Genomic DNA, 14,822 nt, shown 5'->3' with positions numbered 1-14,822 from the left:
TAGGAATTTTAATTTTTTTAAAATTTTTTTGGAAGTAACGGTGGATAAAATTTGTATGATTATTAAATTCTAAATCTTATTATATTTTTTCCCTGCTGCCTTACTTTAAAAAACTGCGTTAGTTGCCATAAATAACTGGATGATTTCCATAAAAAGAAAGTTTATTTTTCTTGTTGAGTTTAAAATAAATTATTCGATGTTTAGTTAGTTAAATGTTCTTTACGTGATTGTCAAAAAAATAAATAAATTATATGATTAAAATTCCTATTTAATGAATTTGACTTAATTTACTTTATATTTTTGTATATGTGAATATGTTATGTAAACAAACGCCTAAAAATTCATTATTCATTTAATAATTAAAAGTAAAAACTTGTGTGAGACGGTCTCACATGTCGTATTTTGTGAGACTGATATCTTATTTGGATCATCCATGAAAAAATATAACTTTTTATGCTAATATTTTATTACTTTTTATTGTGAATATCGATAGGGTTGACCGTCTCACCGATAAAGATTCATGAGACCATCTCACAAGAGACCTACTCATAATTAAATTAAATAAACGATGTTACCAGAAAAAACTAGTTTATGCTGTTTACGTAATTATATTTAAATATCTGCAATTCTCGAGTGATACAGTTACGAATTATGTTTTAATTATTTTCTGTTATATCAAATCAAATAGTTAAAATCATGATAAATTGGATTTTAACATACTGAAAATTAGACATAAGAAAATATTTGATCGCATAGATTCTTTAGTATGAAAGCCACTAAATGAAAGGCAAAAAGTTGTTTTTTGTTTTTTTATCGAATATTGCTTACTTGATAATAATATTATTCTACGTTATATAAATCCGATAATAAAATTAGATCGCATAAATAAAAATTTAATAAATAAAAACCAAAATAATACACAAGATTTCAAAATGAAGGAAAAAAATTAATCGTTTTCATTTATTTTTGTGTTCGTACATTTTAATGCATGTAATATAAATTTTATTTTCATCACATGAGTCTCATAAAATAACATATGTGCCAATAACAATATTCAATGATGTTAGTGGCTTTGAAAGAAAAAATAAAATCAAAATTATTGAATGAAAATCAAAAGTTCGGTTATATGAATGAATGAGTAGGTATCTTATGAGACGATCGGTCAACTATACCGATATTCACAATAAAAAGTAATACTCTTAGGGTATGTTTGGTGTGTGTGATAAGTAAAGGATAGATTATTAAACTCATGTTTGTCTCATTTTTTATGTGTCCAATTAATCAAGAAGTTCATGATAAAAAAAACATATTTGCTTGAAAAGTTGTTTTGGAGAGATTGACAATCCAATTGTATATCCTTACATTGAGTTTTGACATCAATCCAATTAATTATCTTATCCTACACACCAAACATAACATTAGAATAAAAAATAATATTTTTTCATAGATGACCAAATAAAAGATCTATCATCTCACATAAGTTTTTGCCATGAATACAATACTAAAATTTCATTTTTTAAATTATTTTAACATTTTTGAAGTTCAGCGTGGCTGAGTGTATGTATCCTGCATCAGCAAACTGCAAGCAACAGGTTAGGGTTTTAGCAAGGGGGTGGAAATCCTGAAGAAGCAGAGCCCATCTGCTCTGAAACAAAGAAGAATGAAATCGATTAGAGCTCTTAAGACCATACTCACCAGGTATTCTAAGCACAGGGTTCACCAATTTAATCGAAATTTGTTTTTTGTTCGCGTTTAATTAATATTCAGTTGCATATAGGTTGCAGGTGGCTCAGGAACTTGGCATCAAGAGAAGACACGTTATTCGAGCAGAAAATGTTTGCAAATTGAATACGGATATGAAAGCTGGTCAGTATTCTTGTTCCTTTTGTGCAAGTAATGACCTGAAAATTGAGCTTTATTATGGGTTTCATTACCGGGTGTTGAATTTGATCGTATGATGACGTTTGGTAGGCGTCTCGGCGTTGGTTAGAGCATTGGGAAATGGAAAATTTGCAAATGTCCGTTCGTCTTTGGGAGTTTTTGAGGTCAATGGGTTGAACATTACTGTTCCTGGTTATGCTAGGTCCATGGCAACAGGAACTTCCGAATCAACCCGGAAGAGCTCGCACGAGGTTTTAATTTCAACCTAAATGCCATTAAAAGACTTGATATCTAAGTGTAGAAACATTTATCTATCTCTGCGTCATCAACTTGTATGTTCGAAGGAAGTCACAGATGAAATTTCCAGCCCCCTGGCCTGGAAGCTCCCCCTTTGAGGGGAGAGTGAAGGCTATGGAACCTTTTCTTACATCGCCCCTTCGCGGGTCTGTTCTTGGCTGGCATATAACTGAAAGCTCTGGCGTGTTCCTGCTTTGTTTGCCGTTTTCCTCATGTGAATGAAAAATTGTAAACGTCACACACTGTATTTGCTCTATTAACTATTTTTAGATATTGCTAGCTTACATTCCTTCAACATTTTATCCTTGTAAGGCAAAATCGTATTGAGATTCTTTCTGAAAATTTAGAATCTTGAGTAGACTGTGCCCCTGATTTGACAATAACAGGTTTTCTCTCCTCTGGATTTATATTTCAATCATAAAAATTTTCTTGTGAAGACATTTAGTAATCAATATCAATTTGTTAAAAGGAATAATTGATACCCCTGCTGATAGTTCAAGAATTTTTAGATTTCCAAATAAATTTTAGTTAGAATGAAATATAATTGTATCTACACAGCAGACTCTACTGACTAACAAATCTTATCAAGTGTTGTGATTAATGCAAAAATGTTTTGTAATTTTGCATACTGATTACAGATTCAAGCTAGATAATATGCTCCTTATTCTGTATATATCAGCAACTTCACTTTGATTTGTGAACTTCGAACGTTTGATTTGTCTTGAATAGCATATAAGTCATCAATGCTAACTCTAAGCTTAAAGCTTCTCGTGCTAATAACTTTCATCTTGCTATGTTTACCATTTTGAAATTACCTTGATAACCATAGAGTTACTTTCATTCTCTCTCATTCATACAGACCAAAAAAGATGTAACCACAGTCGAGGATCCATTTGATGCTCCAACATATAATATACCTGAGAAGCCAATGACATTTACCGAGGGAGCTTCTTATGGCGTTCTCATCCTTGCTGGGCTTGGAATTGCAGCAGCTGCAGGATATGCTGTTTTTAAAGAACTTTTATTTGAACCTAAAGAGTGAGGGTTCTTTACGAGGGAATAAACTTGTGGTATATGATTAAATTCTTGGGAATGGAACCTTAGTTTCTGATTCTTAGATACCGATCTTTATCAGGTATAAAATTTTTGGGAAGGCTCTTGACAGAATAAAAACTGACAGTCAGGTTCGATCTATTCTATGTTTTTTTTCGACTTCCAACTCTTTTTCATGTTGACTTACTCATCTTTGATCACTGGTTGTGAACATGATCAGGTAAATTTTTGTGAATTACAGGTACCAAATAAGTGATACCTGCGCATTGAACTTATGATTCATGTAGTCTAAATTTAAAGATCCTCATACTTCTTTTCCTAAACTTGATTTTTGGTCTAAATCCAAACCATGAAGTCTAGATAGGAAGGAACTCAGTGGGAATTTTTCTGGGAGACCTTAATGGGTTTAGAAAAGTTTCAAAACGCAGGAAACTCAGCATCATGTTGGTTCCTAGACTCGATGAAATTTGATTTTCAGGATCCATTTTTCTGGGTCTTTGATATTGATCTCGAGTTGATGCTACTGTTCCTGATTTTATTTCTGTATGTATCAATCATTTCCGTGATTCCGCTTTTGACATTTTTGACATCCTTTGGATCAGGTTAGAGTTAGAATTGGATCCCCTATAACTGGGTATGGCCAGGAAAGCCGGAACCGAGCTGCTCGCCAACGCATCCCTAATCGAGTATGGACCGATGAAGATGGAAACGAGCATATCGAGGTAGCCCTTTCTTTTATATCCATAGTGCCTACAAGAGTATACAACAAGTTAAAATTTCTCTGTCCAGCATACACATTATTTACTGATCTTCTGGCAAATATTAGGTTAATTTCCACATTCGCGGTCCCCATGGAGCTGGTTTAGTTGGTGCCGAGATGTTCAAGGACAAGGTTGATAAGCAGTGGAAGTACGTTTATTTGATCGTCGAAATCAGATCACCGTCCCCAGCAAAACTGCTGCTCGAATCTTATGTTCCAGCGTGAATTGGATAAACCGATTCTCCTTACGCCCATACTCGGCCTGTGGAATGAATAACTGTTGAATCTTTTTTCGTTCTGCTTGTTTATTTCTGGATGAAGTCTTTATGTTATGTTAAACATATCAATGTGAAAGATAACAACTTTGAGCTATGTAAACACTGTACATTTTGCTATGGGAACTACAGCCTCGTGAATATTATTTTCCTTTCTTTCTGTGACCAAATAAATAAATAAATACAAATTCGATATATATGTATATAAATACAAATTCTTATTTTAATTTTTCAAAGCAAACATGTACATATTTTTTTCCAATTTGTTCTAAAATCTAAATTATTTTTACAAGTTTAAATCTACCAAATTTTTTTCATAACCAAGCTATATGAAAAAATCTAACAATTTTTTATTCTACTTCTGAGTTATTAAAGCATTGATATAAAAATATATCTTTTGTTTTTTAAGATTGAAAATATATAACTTTTAACACACACCTAAATGTGTTGCAATACTTACTAACTAGAGTAGGGTTATTGTGAGTCGTTCTCACAGATTTCTATTCGTAAGACGAATCAACTATGTCTATATTTAGATTAAAAAAAGTAATATTTTTTCATGTGTGATTCAAATAGAAGATTCGTCTAAAAAAATTGACTGTTGAGACTGTTTTCATAAAAGTTTTTATATACTATTATTTATTATTATTATTATTACCAGTTTTCATTTCAATATAAAAAAAATCATTTTCAAAATAGTTATTTATTCTTCTAGTTTTACTAATAAACAATAAACGTTCTAAAAGGAAAACGATATTGGGCCCAATCAATAACGACAACTGAAATGAGTACTGATACCAACTCTCAAACACTCAGGTAAATTTCTGGCTGGTCATATCACTCAACTATCGAAGATTGGATTCAAGTTTAATTTATCGTAATAGGAAAGTGATTTTGGCACAATTTTGGATTTCGATCAATGTTATCTGAGATTGCGAAGCAAAATATTGTTTTTGCTCTCTGTAAATACCTTTCGTTGGATCCGGTAAGCTTCATTTTCGTTTTCTTTTCATTTATGGACGTTAATTAATGAACTTTTTGAAAAGTGAAAAGGGGTTCAGAGTCGGCGATACTTGGTTTTGCAATGAGTTTTCAAGTGATTCGGGAGTGATGTGAAGAGTCTGTACACACGAATGCTGAGTTCATCAGGAAATGGGGATGTACAATTTAACATCGTCGAAGTAATTTTATACGTTTTTATGATTAATTTTCTTTCTCGTTTGTGTTTTTAGTCAAGTAGCGTGAAATTAAGCATTTTGGTGCGGCAAAATTAAATCTTGGTGGCAGCTGCTGAAATGGATAGAATTTGCTGAGTCGCTTTTGGAAAATTCCAGTGCAACTTTATAACGTCTTGCCAAGTTGAATGAAGAGTTGCTTACAAAGTATGTTCGTCTGGGAGGTGGACTGAAGCCATCTGAAGCTGATATCATTGTCTTTTCAGTTGTGCATTCGACTGTGGTATGTGGTTTTCGTTTTCTTTAATGAACTGTAGTAATTATGCGAATGGAAAGTGTATTCTTTGGTGATATGCTCCATTTGTGCTCACGCTTGTGATTGGATTGTTTAAGAGTCCATATTTATCGTTTCTCAGTTTATATCTATTGATTAGTTTTTTGGACATTTTAGAGAGATTTACGGATGTTGGAAGTAAAGAGATTTCCTTACTTCTTACCCTGTTTTGTACAGTTCTGAGTTCTGACTAATAGCTAGTTGTTTGCGAGCTTCAGGGTGATCTTGCAAGCTCTGACAAAGCCAAGCTGCCGGACTTGTTGAGATGGGTTGATTATATTCAGGTATGAATCGTCGGTTGCCCGAAGATTGAGTTTTTCTTATTTGATTTAATGGTGCAAAGAAACCTGTCTTGATGTCCTACAAAGAGGGTACGAAGATTTTCAAATGTTCGATATTTCAAGTTAATATTGATTGCCCGTGCTAGTGTAGTTGACCAGAATGCATCCAAAGATTATGTTCCATAAAAATACGGTTAAGTAATTGCTGACCTTTCTTGGTCCCTGAACATTACCGAATGACCTCGTCCATTGAAGTGGATATTTGTGCGAGTAATTAACTGAAATATATAGAAACGTAGTCCTGATAAATCGGAATCATTAGTAATTAATTCGGCGAATGACGCACATTAATCAATTTTTGCCTAAGATGAATGAAACTAATGCCAAAATTTGATTATATATATTTTTAATGAATTATTTTTAAAAGAAAGATATATTAAATTGTATATTTGTTATACTTTCTGTATTCTATGCAAGTTTCTATAGCGACTAAAGAAATGTGCATGCATTTGTTTGTAGCGCCTTCTTGATTTTTCTTTCTTTGCTTCCTTTTTATGAACTCTGCTTCGTAGTGCAGAACAATGAAGATTTTGGGGAATTATTAAAAAAGATTCAATTGGAGAAAGTCCAATGCATTCCCTCAGTCAGTAACTTGCCAATATGCTTGTACTTTATCGGGGTCATTATCTGTTCTTTTTCATGAATGACTGATTACCAACTTTGTTGCATTGATTACTACTATTGTGGTCTGAGCTTTAATATGCTAGGAGTTATGTTGAGAAACATGAAGTCACTAGTGAGAGTTCAGAGGGTCTTTTGTTTTTTTGTGTTATTCCTTCAGTAATTCAAACTACATCATATATTGACATGTAAGAGAATGGATAGCTTCCCATCTCATGATTCCAAATATTTTCACGCTGAAGGTACAAACGGAAGAGAGGACCAATTGTTCCTAAACATATTGTGACTTTTCCATGGGAATAGAGCGAGGATACCAAATTGTTCAAACTCACGATAGATGTCATATTTATTTGGATTGAGAAATTGGTATATTTTTGTGTGCCTTGTTTTCTCAAAGTTATTACTACCTTGCGCTGAGAAAAAAATAAACTGGAATTTGATCCATTAATATTTCAAGAATTGGGAAGGTTGATGATTCCAATGCAAAGAAAACTATTCATGAAACAAAAGTGGCTATCATTAAGGAAGCAGATTCAAAAGTGAAGACAAGTACAGGCACAGTAAGTGCTTCATCTGTACATTTTCTTCTAATTGAAGTTGTTGTCGGAAAACTATATGTCACGCCCCCGAGCCCAGGCCCGCGCCTGCGTGACTGCACAATGGGCCCCTATAGCAACTACTCCGTATTCGTCCTCGCTTTACGAAAATGATTAACCCAAGTTGCTATAGAAGTCCATTGTAAGCCATTATAAACTCATTTTAAATCTTGATTTTTTTCGATGTGGGACAAGGGTATCACAATCACCCCTCCTTCAGAACGCGACGTCCTCGTCGCGGCCTGACCCCTCGATCCACCAGCACCGAGAATCTAGAGATGGCTCCTACAGGTTCAAGAGGTGGCTCCCATCATGTAGCACTTTGCCCCGCATGTCAAGCCCCCGAGCCCGGGCCCGCGCCTGCGTGACTGCACAATAGGCCCCCTATAGCAACTACTCCGTATTCGTCCTCGCTTACGAAAATGATTAACCCAAGTTGCTATAGAAGTCCATTGTAAGCCATTATAAACTCATTTTAAATCTTGATTTTTTTCGATGTGGGACAAGGGTATCACAATCACCCCTCCTTCAGAACGCGACGTCCTCGTCGCGGCCTGACCCCTCGATCCACCAGCACCGAGAATCTAGAGATGGCTCCTACAGGTTCAAGAGGTGGCTCCCATCATGTAGCACTTTGCCCCGCAGGTTCAAGAGGTGGCTCCCATGCACGTAGCACTTTGCCCCGCATAGCACTTATTTCCCGGTGTTCCATGCCGGTGACCGGCTCTGATACCATTCTGTCACGTCCCCGAGCCCGGGCCCGCGCCTGGGTGACTGCACAATGGGCCCCTATAGCAACTACTCCGTATTCGTCCTCGCTTTACGAAAATGATTAACCCAAGTTGCTATAGAAGTCCATTGTAAGCCATTATAAACTCATTTTAAATCTTGATTTTTTTCGATGTGGGACAAGGGTATCACACTATCGGTGGAAACAGATTTTTCGAGCATGAAGTGTACTCTGTTTTTTGTTCTTGTGACTAGCACATACTCCTGTTAGAATGGACCTTGGTACTGTTGTTACCTCTTCTCGTCGAATCTGAAAATCTGGTCTTTGAATCACGAACAATAGCAGCAAAAGATCAAGTCGAGGCAAGGAATATCCTTTCTCCGCAAGACGAAATTGCCCGTATCAAAGTGCTATACGTTTCAGGCAATCGTCCCCAAGATACAACAACTTCACGTCGAGAGTTTGCAGCACTTCAAATCTCGAAATCAGCAAACAATTATATGCAAAAGCTCTCAAGTATTTTTCGAAAATGGTGCAGCAATATGAGAAGAGAAGATGCAAAAAATTCAGCAGCCTTGGACAATGGTGGGATGGATCATTTATAGGTGATCATTGGATGTGTTGAGGAGACATGTCTCTCCAGACTGGGTGCATTGAGGAGCCACCATTCTAGCCAAAGAACACATTGTTTGACTCAAAAGAAGCCACGAACAGGTGCTTTGAAACCAAGGGTCGCGCATGATTCTCAGAAACACGCTGAGCGCGCAGCCGCGCGATAACACGCGCGGCCGCGCGCGACACACTGTAAATGTGCAGCATACGCACAGTAGGGCGCGCGCGGCCGCGCAGCTTCCAGATGCTCGAATTCCAGTGACATGCGCGCATCCGCGCGGGATGTGGCGCCACCGCGCGCCCAGTTCTGCCCGAGTGCGTGCACGATGCACACTGTTGTGCATTCTTGTTGAGCTAAAATCTAATTTCCAAATAAATTTGGTCTAAAAAGATTAACGTCAAGACCGCACCGCACCGCCCCGAGACGAGACGAGCGCGCGCGCGCGCGTGTGTTTCACCGAGACACAGCGTATTAGCGCCTTCCCCCTTCTAAAAACTTCTGGTACCCCTTGGGGCCCAAACCCCTATTCAAACTTTGAGTTTATAAGGGACACTTCATTTGGTGATTTTCTCAATGTGGGACAAACCACATTTGAGACATCCCACTACTCTTTATAATTTCTCACTCTTCCTCTTATTTCCTCTTAGGGAAAACTTCATTTATCCAACAGGTAGGTACTACAGTAAATTGCCTATGATTTGTTTCAAACTGCTTCTTTTTCAAAATAATTTCTAACTTCTGTCTATTTTAAAATGCTGCTAAATTTTATCAACATGCAGTCTCTTTTATTAGCAATTTTGTCGTTGGATTTCTCATGGCTGCATAAGTATATATACTAATATGTTTACGTTAATGATGTCTCCCTGTTTCTTTGGAAAACAAAAGGAAAAGGTTGAAGCAGCCAGTCAAGCAACTCCAGACAAAAAGATACTTCCTGGAAAAGAGCTAGGTAAAGCGACACAACGTGAAAAGGAGGTGGAAAAGAAAGACGAAGAACTTAACGTCGGTCTACTTAAAATTCAGATTGTACATATTCGCAAAGCCTGGAAACATCCTTCAGCTGATAGGTGAAGTGACTGTGCCATTGTTCTTTGGTTCAAGATGAAATGTAATGTTTTTAAAATTGCTTTATTCCAGTTCACCCAATTTGCAGTTGACCAAATGTATGACATTCAAATGGTTTAAGGCATGGAATGTTTCAGGATTTTTCTTTTACAGATATACTTGTGATCTTCTTCTCCTTTCCTAATGGGAATTTATTCTGAAGTATCTGAGGTCGAATTTACTTTGTTTTGTTAATTATATTTAATTTGTGATGGTATCATTATTCGAGCACCCCGATTCATGTACTCCTGTTTTTCACCCAGTTGTTGCTCTAGAGATGAATTTTTCATCTCTTGTAGAAAACTCAATGAATACTTTCAGTGAAGTTGGGCTGTCTCGTCGTACTAATTTTTAAATGCAGTTTGCTGGTTGAGGAGATTGAAGTCGGGGAAGCCAAATGCAGGCAAGTGGTGAGTGGCCTGGCAAAATATTGTACTCCAGATCAGTTGACGATACGAAGGCTTAGTGTAAATTGAAACTTGTTTTACATCCTGATCAATTTTGGATTTTGCAAAGTGCTGTTTTTTTTTTTACTATTTTTCTTCAGTGTCTGTAACCAGAGTGATGTTAACATCTATTTGGTTCTTGTTTTTACCTCTTATTTTCAGAATCGCCGAGTGGTACTGATAACAAACGTAAAACCTGGAAAGTTACGAGATGTGATGTCAGAGGGACTGGTAAGCTCCAACTATTTCCCTGTTGTAGACACTATGCACCCAACAACCCCCCCGCTCCTACAACCAAACCCCGCTCCTGAAAACAAAGCTCCCTGCTCCTGCTACTTAATTAGCAGCATTAGTCTTGCTATGTTTTTGAGATCAACATCATCTTTGTTATTATTTCCAATCTAGTTAATCTTAATCTTCCCAAGTTTATTCAAAATTCATGCTAAATAATCTATTTCTTTTTGTTTTTTGAAGTGAAAATGAAGTTCCAACGTTCCATTAACCCGATAATAAGTCTAAGTGTACAGCTTTAGTTACACAAAAGGAATGGCTTCCTGATATTCAATATTGAGTCTCAATCTCATGTACTGATAAGCAAGCATGTAATGTCCCTTCTGTATTGGAGATCGGTCATGATGAGTGCCTTTCTTTTCCATTTCTTTAAATTCTAGGTGTTGTGTGCTTCTAATCAAGATCATTCCATTGTGGAGCCTCTTATACCTCAGACGAGGCTAAAATTGGTGAATCTGTTACATTTTCTGGGTATTTCTTTCCTATTAATTCTATTTAGGCATTTAATTTTTTTTTTGTTGGCCAATTTGTTATTGTCTTACTTAAGCGTGTTTTAGCTCACTGTTACCATGAAAGTTATCTCTGAATGCGTTTTACCAGGGAAAATTTCCCTTTCATTTTTTGTATAGATGATTTACAAATATCCTGTGAACAATTTCAACTTTTGACAAATTTAATTTACTTACATTTACTTGGGTTCTTGTCCAGCTTTATGGGTCGTCCGTGTTTTTCATATTGATTTTTTAATGGGACTTTTCATTTCATATTCATATAAGTTTTAGAAGTTTTCAATATGTAAGAGATTTAGTTTGTGGCCATATAATCAATGAGTGGCTATTATCTGTTATATTTAAATTTACACGCGATATCTGCTTATCCTCTACTCCCCCCTCTTCCAATATTCACTGTAATCGTTATAGAATCTACCTTTTGGCCAGTGAATAAACTATCATCAACTTTAAGTACAACAATCATGGTTTGCTGTCGCGGTCGCGGAAATCGGAACGGATGCTACTGTTCCAGTTACAATGAAATTTCACGGAACGGTCGCGGAATTGGTATTTAAAAAAAATATTATAAATATATAATATTTTGTGAAAATTTGCGACGGTTTTATGAAAATGCGTCGCTAAATGTAGCGACATTTTGGTTCAACCGTCGCCGATTTTAATTGGGCGACGGTTTTATTCAAATCGTCGCTAGATGTTATTAAAACTGTCGCCGATGTAAATCCGTGACAAATAAAAACCGTCGCTAATAGCGGCAGTTCAAAACAAAACCGTCGCAAATTGCGTTCCGGTTCCACCCCGAAACTTTGTCAAGGTTGCTGACGTTCCGGGCGTTCCGTTCCCGTTTCGGCGAACCATGAGTCAACAATGGCCTCATTTAAAGAACTGGATTGCTGACATAACCAACAAAAGGAAAAGGTTGAAGCAGCCAGTCAAGCAACTCCATGCTGACATAACCAACTTAATGTTTAATCCAGACATTCAAGAACATCCCTTTTACGACCTCTGCTGGATCTTGCACTTCATCCATCCCCAATGCGTCCATCAAGTGAACTCAATGTCATGTAATTTTCACCAGTATTCAGAATCGAATAAAATAGTGAGAATATTTAGTTCTAAAAATATATGTTGAGTTTTTTTCCTCAACGTCAAAAATTATATATAATCGCCTACTTTTAAATATTTTTTCTAACATGCCAATATATTTTATTTTAATTCAATGTTTCATAATAATATATATATTTTATGATTTTATTTCCAAAGGTGTAACGGAAAGAGAGTGCCATTTAGTCAAAAGATTGAATCTTATAAAAAAATATAATTATATTCCTTTTAATTAATATGTCACTTGTCCACCACGCGAAAGGGGTCCTTAGGCTGAATTAATTTTTTTTATTATTCCAATTGACTTAATTTCCCGTGGTACAAGATTTTGGACACTATGGCATTAGATTTTTTCAAAAAAAGAAAGAAAGAAAAACGTTACAAAATTAATTTATACATACAGGTTACAAAATCTTGTCTGATTTTTTCTGACTACATAGACAAATATAAAGAAAAAAATCATTATTTTGAAAATAACAAATTTATCATATCTATACTTCTATATATTCTATATTATTAAATTTGAGACATGAATAACTAACTTTAATTTGATATTAAGCTAAAACTCATTTAAAATTATAAAAGTACAATATTTTTATTTAATATAAAAATATTATAAAAATCTATTTTAATTTATTTATTTATTACCTTATCATTACATATCCATTTCAAACTTTTTAAAAATACTAAAATATTTATTTATTTTTTATCCAAACGGTAGGACCGAGTGTTTACCACTTTACCAAAAGTTATAGCTAGTAATAATGGAGCAACTCAAATATTTTAAATCGCACAGCAGCTCAAGCACCACGGTTCGATTGTTCTACTAAACAAAGACAATTATTGCACCAAACAATCTCCCTCTCAATATTTGCACTCCTTGCAATCAATAGAATCGAACCCGTGACCTTGGCTCTGATACCAATTGTAGGACCGAATGCTTACCGCTTTACCAAAAACTATAACAAGTGGTAATGGTGTAACTCAAATCTTTTAAATCGCACATCAGCTCAAGCATCACGGTTCGATTGTTCTACCAAACAATGACAATTATTGTACCAAACAATCTCCCTCTCAATAATTGCACTCCTTACAATCAATGAGAATCGAACCCGTGACATTGGCTCTGATAATAATTGTAGGACCGAGTGCTTACCGCTTTACCAAAAGCTATAACAAGTGGTAATGGTATAACTCAAATCTTTTAAATCACACAGCAGCTCAAGCACCACGGTTCGATTGTGCTACAAACTAAGGATAATTATTGCACTCATATATATATATATATATATATATATATATATATATATATATATATATATATATATATATGAGCAATGATACCCTGCACACTCTTTTCCTGCACACATGTGGCGCCTGCCTACGTGGCACGCCCACAACCACACAAATTTTTTTGTTTTGTTTTTTTTTTTAAAAAGGCTGACTAATCATGCACCGTCACGTAGGCGTTGCTCATGATACCTTGCACACCTGGTGTGCAGGTTAACAAATTCATATATATAATATATATATATATATATATATATATATATATATATATATATATTATATATATTATATATATATAGAAACCAGGGCCGATCCTAATAATATTTGGGCCTGAGTCTAACTTTTAAAAAGAGGCCTCTGAATCATAATATGTGTTCAAATTTTTTTTAGTTCCATGATAATTTTTCAAATTAAATCAATACGTCAAAGACAATATAAAAAACTAAAAGAATACAAATATCAAACATGTCCAAAATGATCACTAAATAACAACCTGTCTAATAGCTTTAGAGCTAAAAATACTAATCAAGTCTGTATAATCAAGTTGTTCAGTAGTTTCTTTCTCAATCGATAACATAGCAAACCCATTCAATATTTTTCATGACATGGTTGATCGGAGAAAAGTTTTGATGAGCTTTATCTTTGAGCTTGCTACTGTGACCGGGACAGTCAACAAGATTTTATAAATAATATGAGCATTTGAAAGCTGGATAAGCATTACATCCACCAAAATTTCAGTCAAAAAGCTTAGGTTATAGATACCACATAAAACCCCGAAGAAAGTAAAAAACTACAATAAAAAATTAGAAGCCCGAACAAAGAAAATACAAGAAAATAGACTTATAGATCCTCATGGGTCTTTCAATCAAACCTAGAGACGATGCAACGGCTGAAGTCGATTAAGGCTTGTCTGCAGATGAATATTGGAGAAGATTGAGGAATAAATCGATAGCAGGCTAAGCAAGTTCTATTTAATAAATACTTGGTTATAGGCTATCTAGTAACTAGAATTATATATAATAATTTTTTTAAAAAAATTTTGGGCCCCAAAAAAAATATGGGCTTGAGTTATTGGACTCATTTGTCTCTTAATAGGCACGGCCCTGATAGAAACGAGACGGGTAGTTTAAATAATATATATGCATGCGTACAAAGAGTAACGTGGATATTAATTATGTCTCAGCACGATTGTTGGTACCTTCGCTGATGTTTTCTTAAATATCAACTGGCTCAAATATTTGTTAATCACTTTCTTAAATACGATTAGAGTGGACAAGTTGCCCCCGGAAAAAAATTATTCTTATTTATAAATTCTGTATATAATTTTTTTAATTCGTCTAAGTTAATGTAGATTTTTATAAACTGGAAAATAAATTACTAACAATCAAACAAAAATCTCTAT

The 14,822-nt window shown here is 35.1% G+C and overlaps 2 protein-coding genes across 6 annotated transcripts; both read left to right on the top strand.

Moving 5' to 3' along the window:
• Window positions 1-1,527: 1,527 nt before the first annotated feature.
• LOC140805178 (probable mitochondrial import inner membrane translocase subunit TIM21) lies at window positions 1,528-4,422 on the top strand. The gene is made up of 7 exons (XM_073161407.1): window positions 1,528-1,698; window positions 1,778-1,866; window positions 1,972-2,132; window positions 3,038-3,216; window positions 3,314-3,362; window positions 3,834-3,953; window positions 4,058-4,422. The coding sequence occupies exons 1-7, from the start codon at window positions 1,661-1,663 to the stop codon at window positions 4,214-4,216; spliced, it is 795 nt and encodes a 264-aa protein (XP_073017508.1). The 5' UTR covers window positions 1,528-1,660; the 3' UTR covers window positions 4,217-4,422.
• A 596-nt stretch (window positions 4,423-5,018) lies between these two features.
• LOC140804716 (uncharacterized) lies at window positions 5,019-11,643 on the top strand. Of its 5 annotated transcripts, XM_073160810.1 has the most exons (9): window positions 5,020-5,251; window positions 5,994-6,059; window positions 6,634-6,722; window positions 7,195-7,297; window positions 9,562-9,743; window positions 10,142-10,190; window positions 10,389-10,457; window positions 10,898-10,988; window positions 11,456-11,643. In XM_073160810.1, the coding sequence occupies exons 1-9, from the start codon at window positions 5,186-5,188 to the stop codon at window positions 11,581-11,583; spliced, it is 843 nt and encodes a 280-aa protein (XP_073016911.1). In that variant the 5' UTR covers window positions 5,020-5,185; the 3' UTR covers window positions 11,584-11,643. The 5 variants fall into 5 exon arrangements, 1 of the variants encoding a protein (XP_073016911.1); XR_012112191.1 differs by lacking the exons at window positions 9,562-9,743; window positions 10,142-10,190; window positions 10,389-10,457; window positions 10,898-10,988; window positions 11,456-11,643 and adding exons at window positions 5,364-5,724; window positions 8,247-8,344; window positions 9,351-9,539 and having other exon boundaries at window positions 5,019-5,266; window positions 5,994-6,146; window positions 6,634-6,699; window positions 7,205-7,339; XR_012112192.1 differs by lacking the exons at window positions 6,634-6,722; window positions 9,562-9,743; window positions 10,142-10,190; ... (1 more) ...; window positions 10,898-10,988; window positions 11,456-11,643 and adding exons at window positions 5,364-5,724; window positions 8,247-8,344; window positions 9,351-9,539 and having other exon boundaries at window positions 5,020-5,266; window positions 7,195-7,339.
• The last annotated feature ends 3,179 nt before the right edge of the window (window positions 11,644-14,822 follow it).

Source organism: Primulina eburnea, chromosome 11, assembly GCF_022965805.1.
Source record: "Primulina eburnea isolate SZY01 chromosome 11, ASM2296580v1, whole genome shotgun sequence".
Taxonomy (NCBI): domain Eukaryota; kingdom Viridiplantae; phylum Streptophyta; class Magnoliopsida; order Lamiales; family Gesneriaceae; genus Primulina; species Primulina eburnea.
This window is presented reverse-complemented; position numbering and strand designations above follow the sequence as displayed.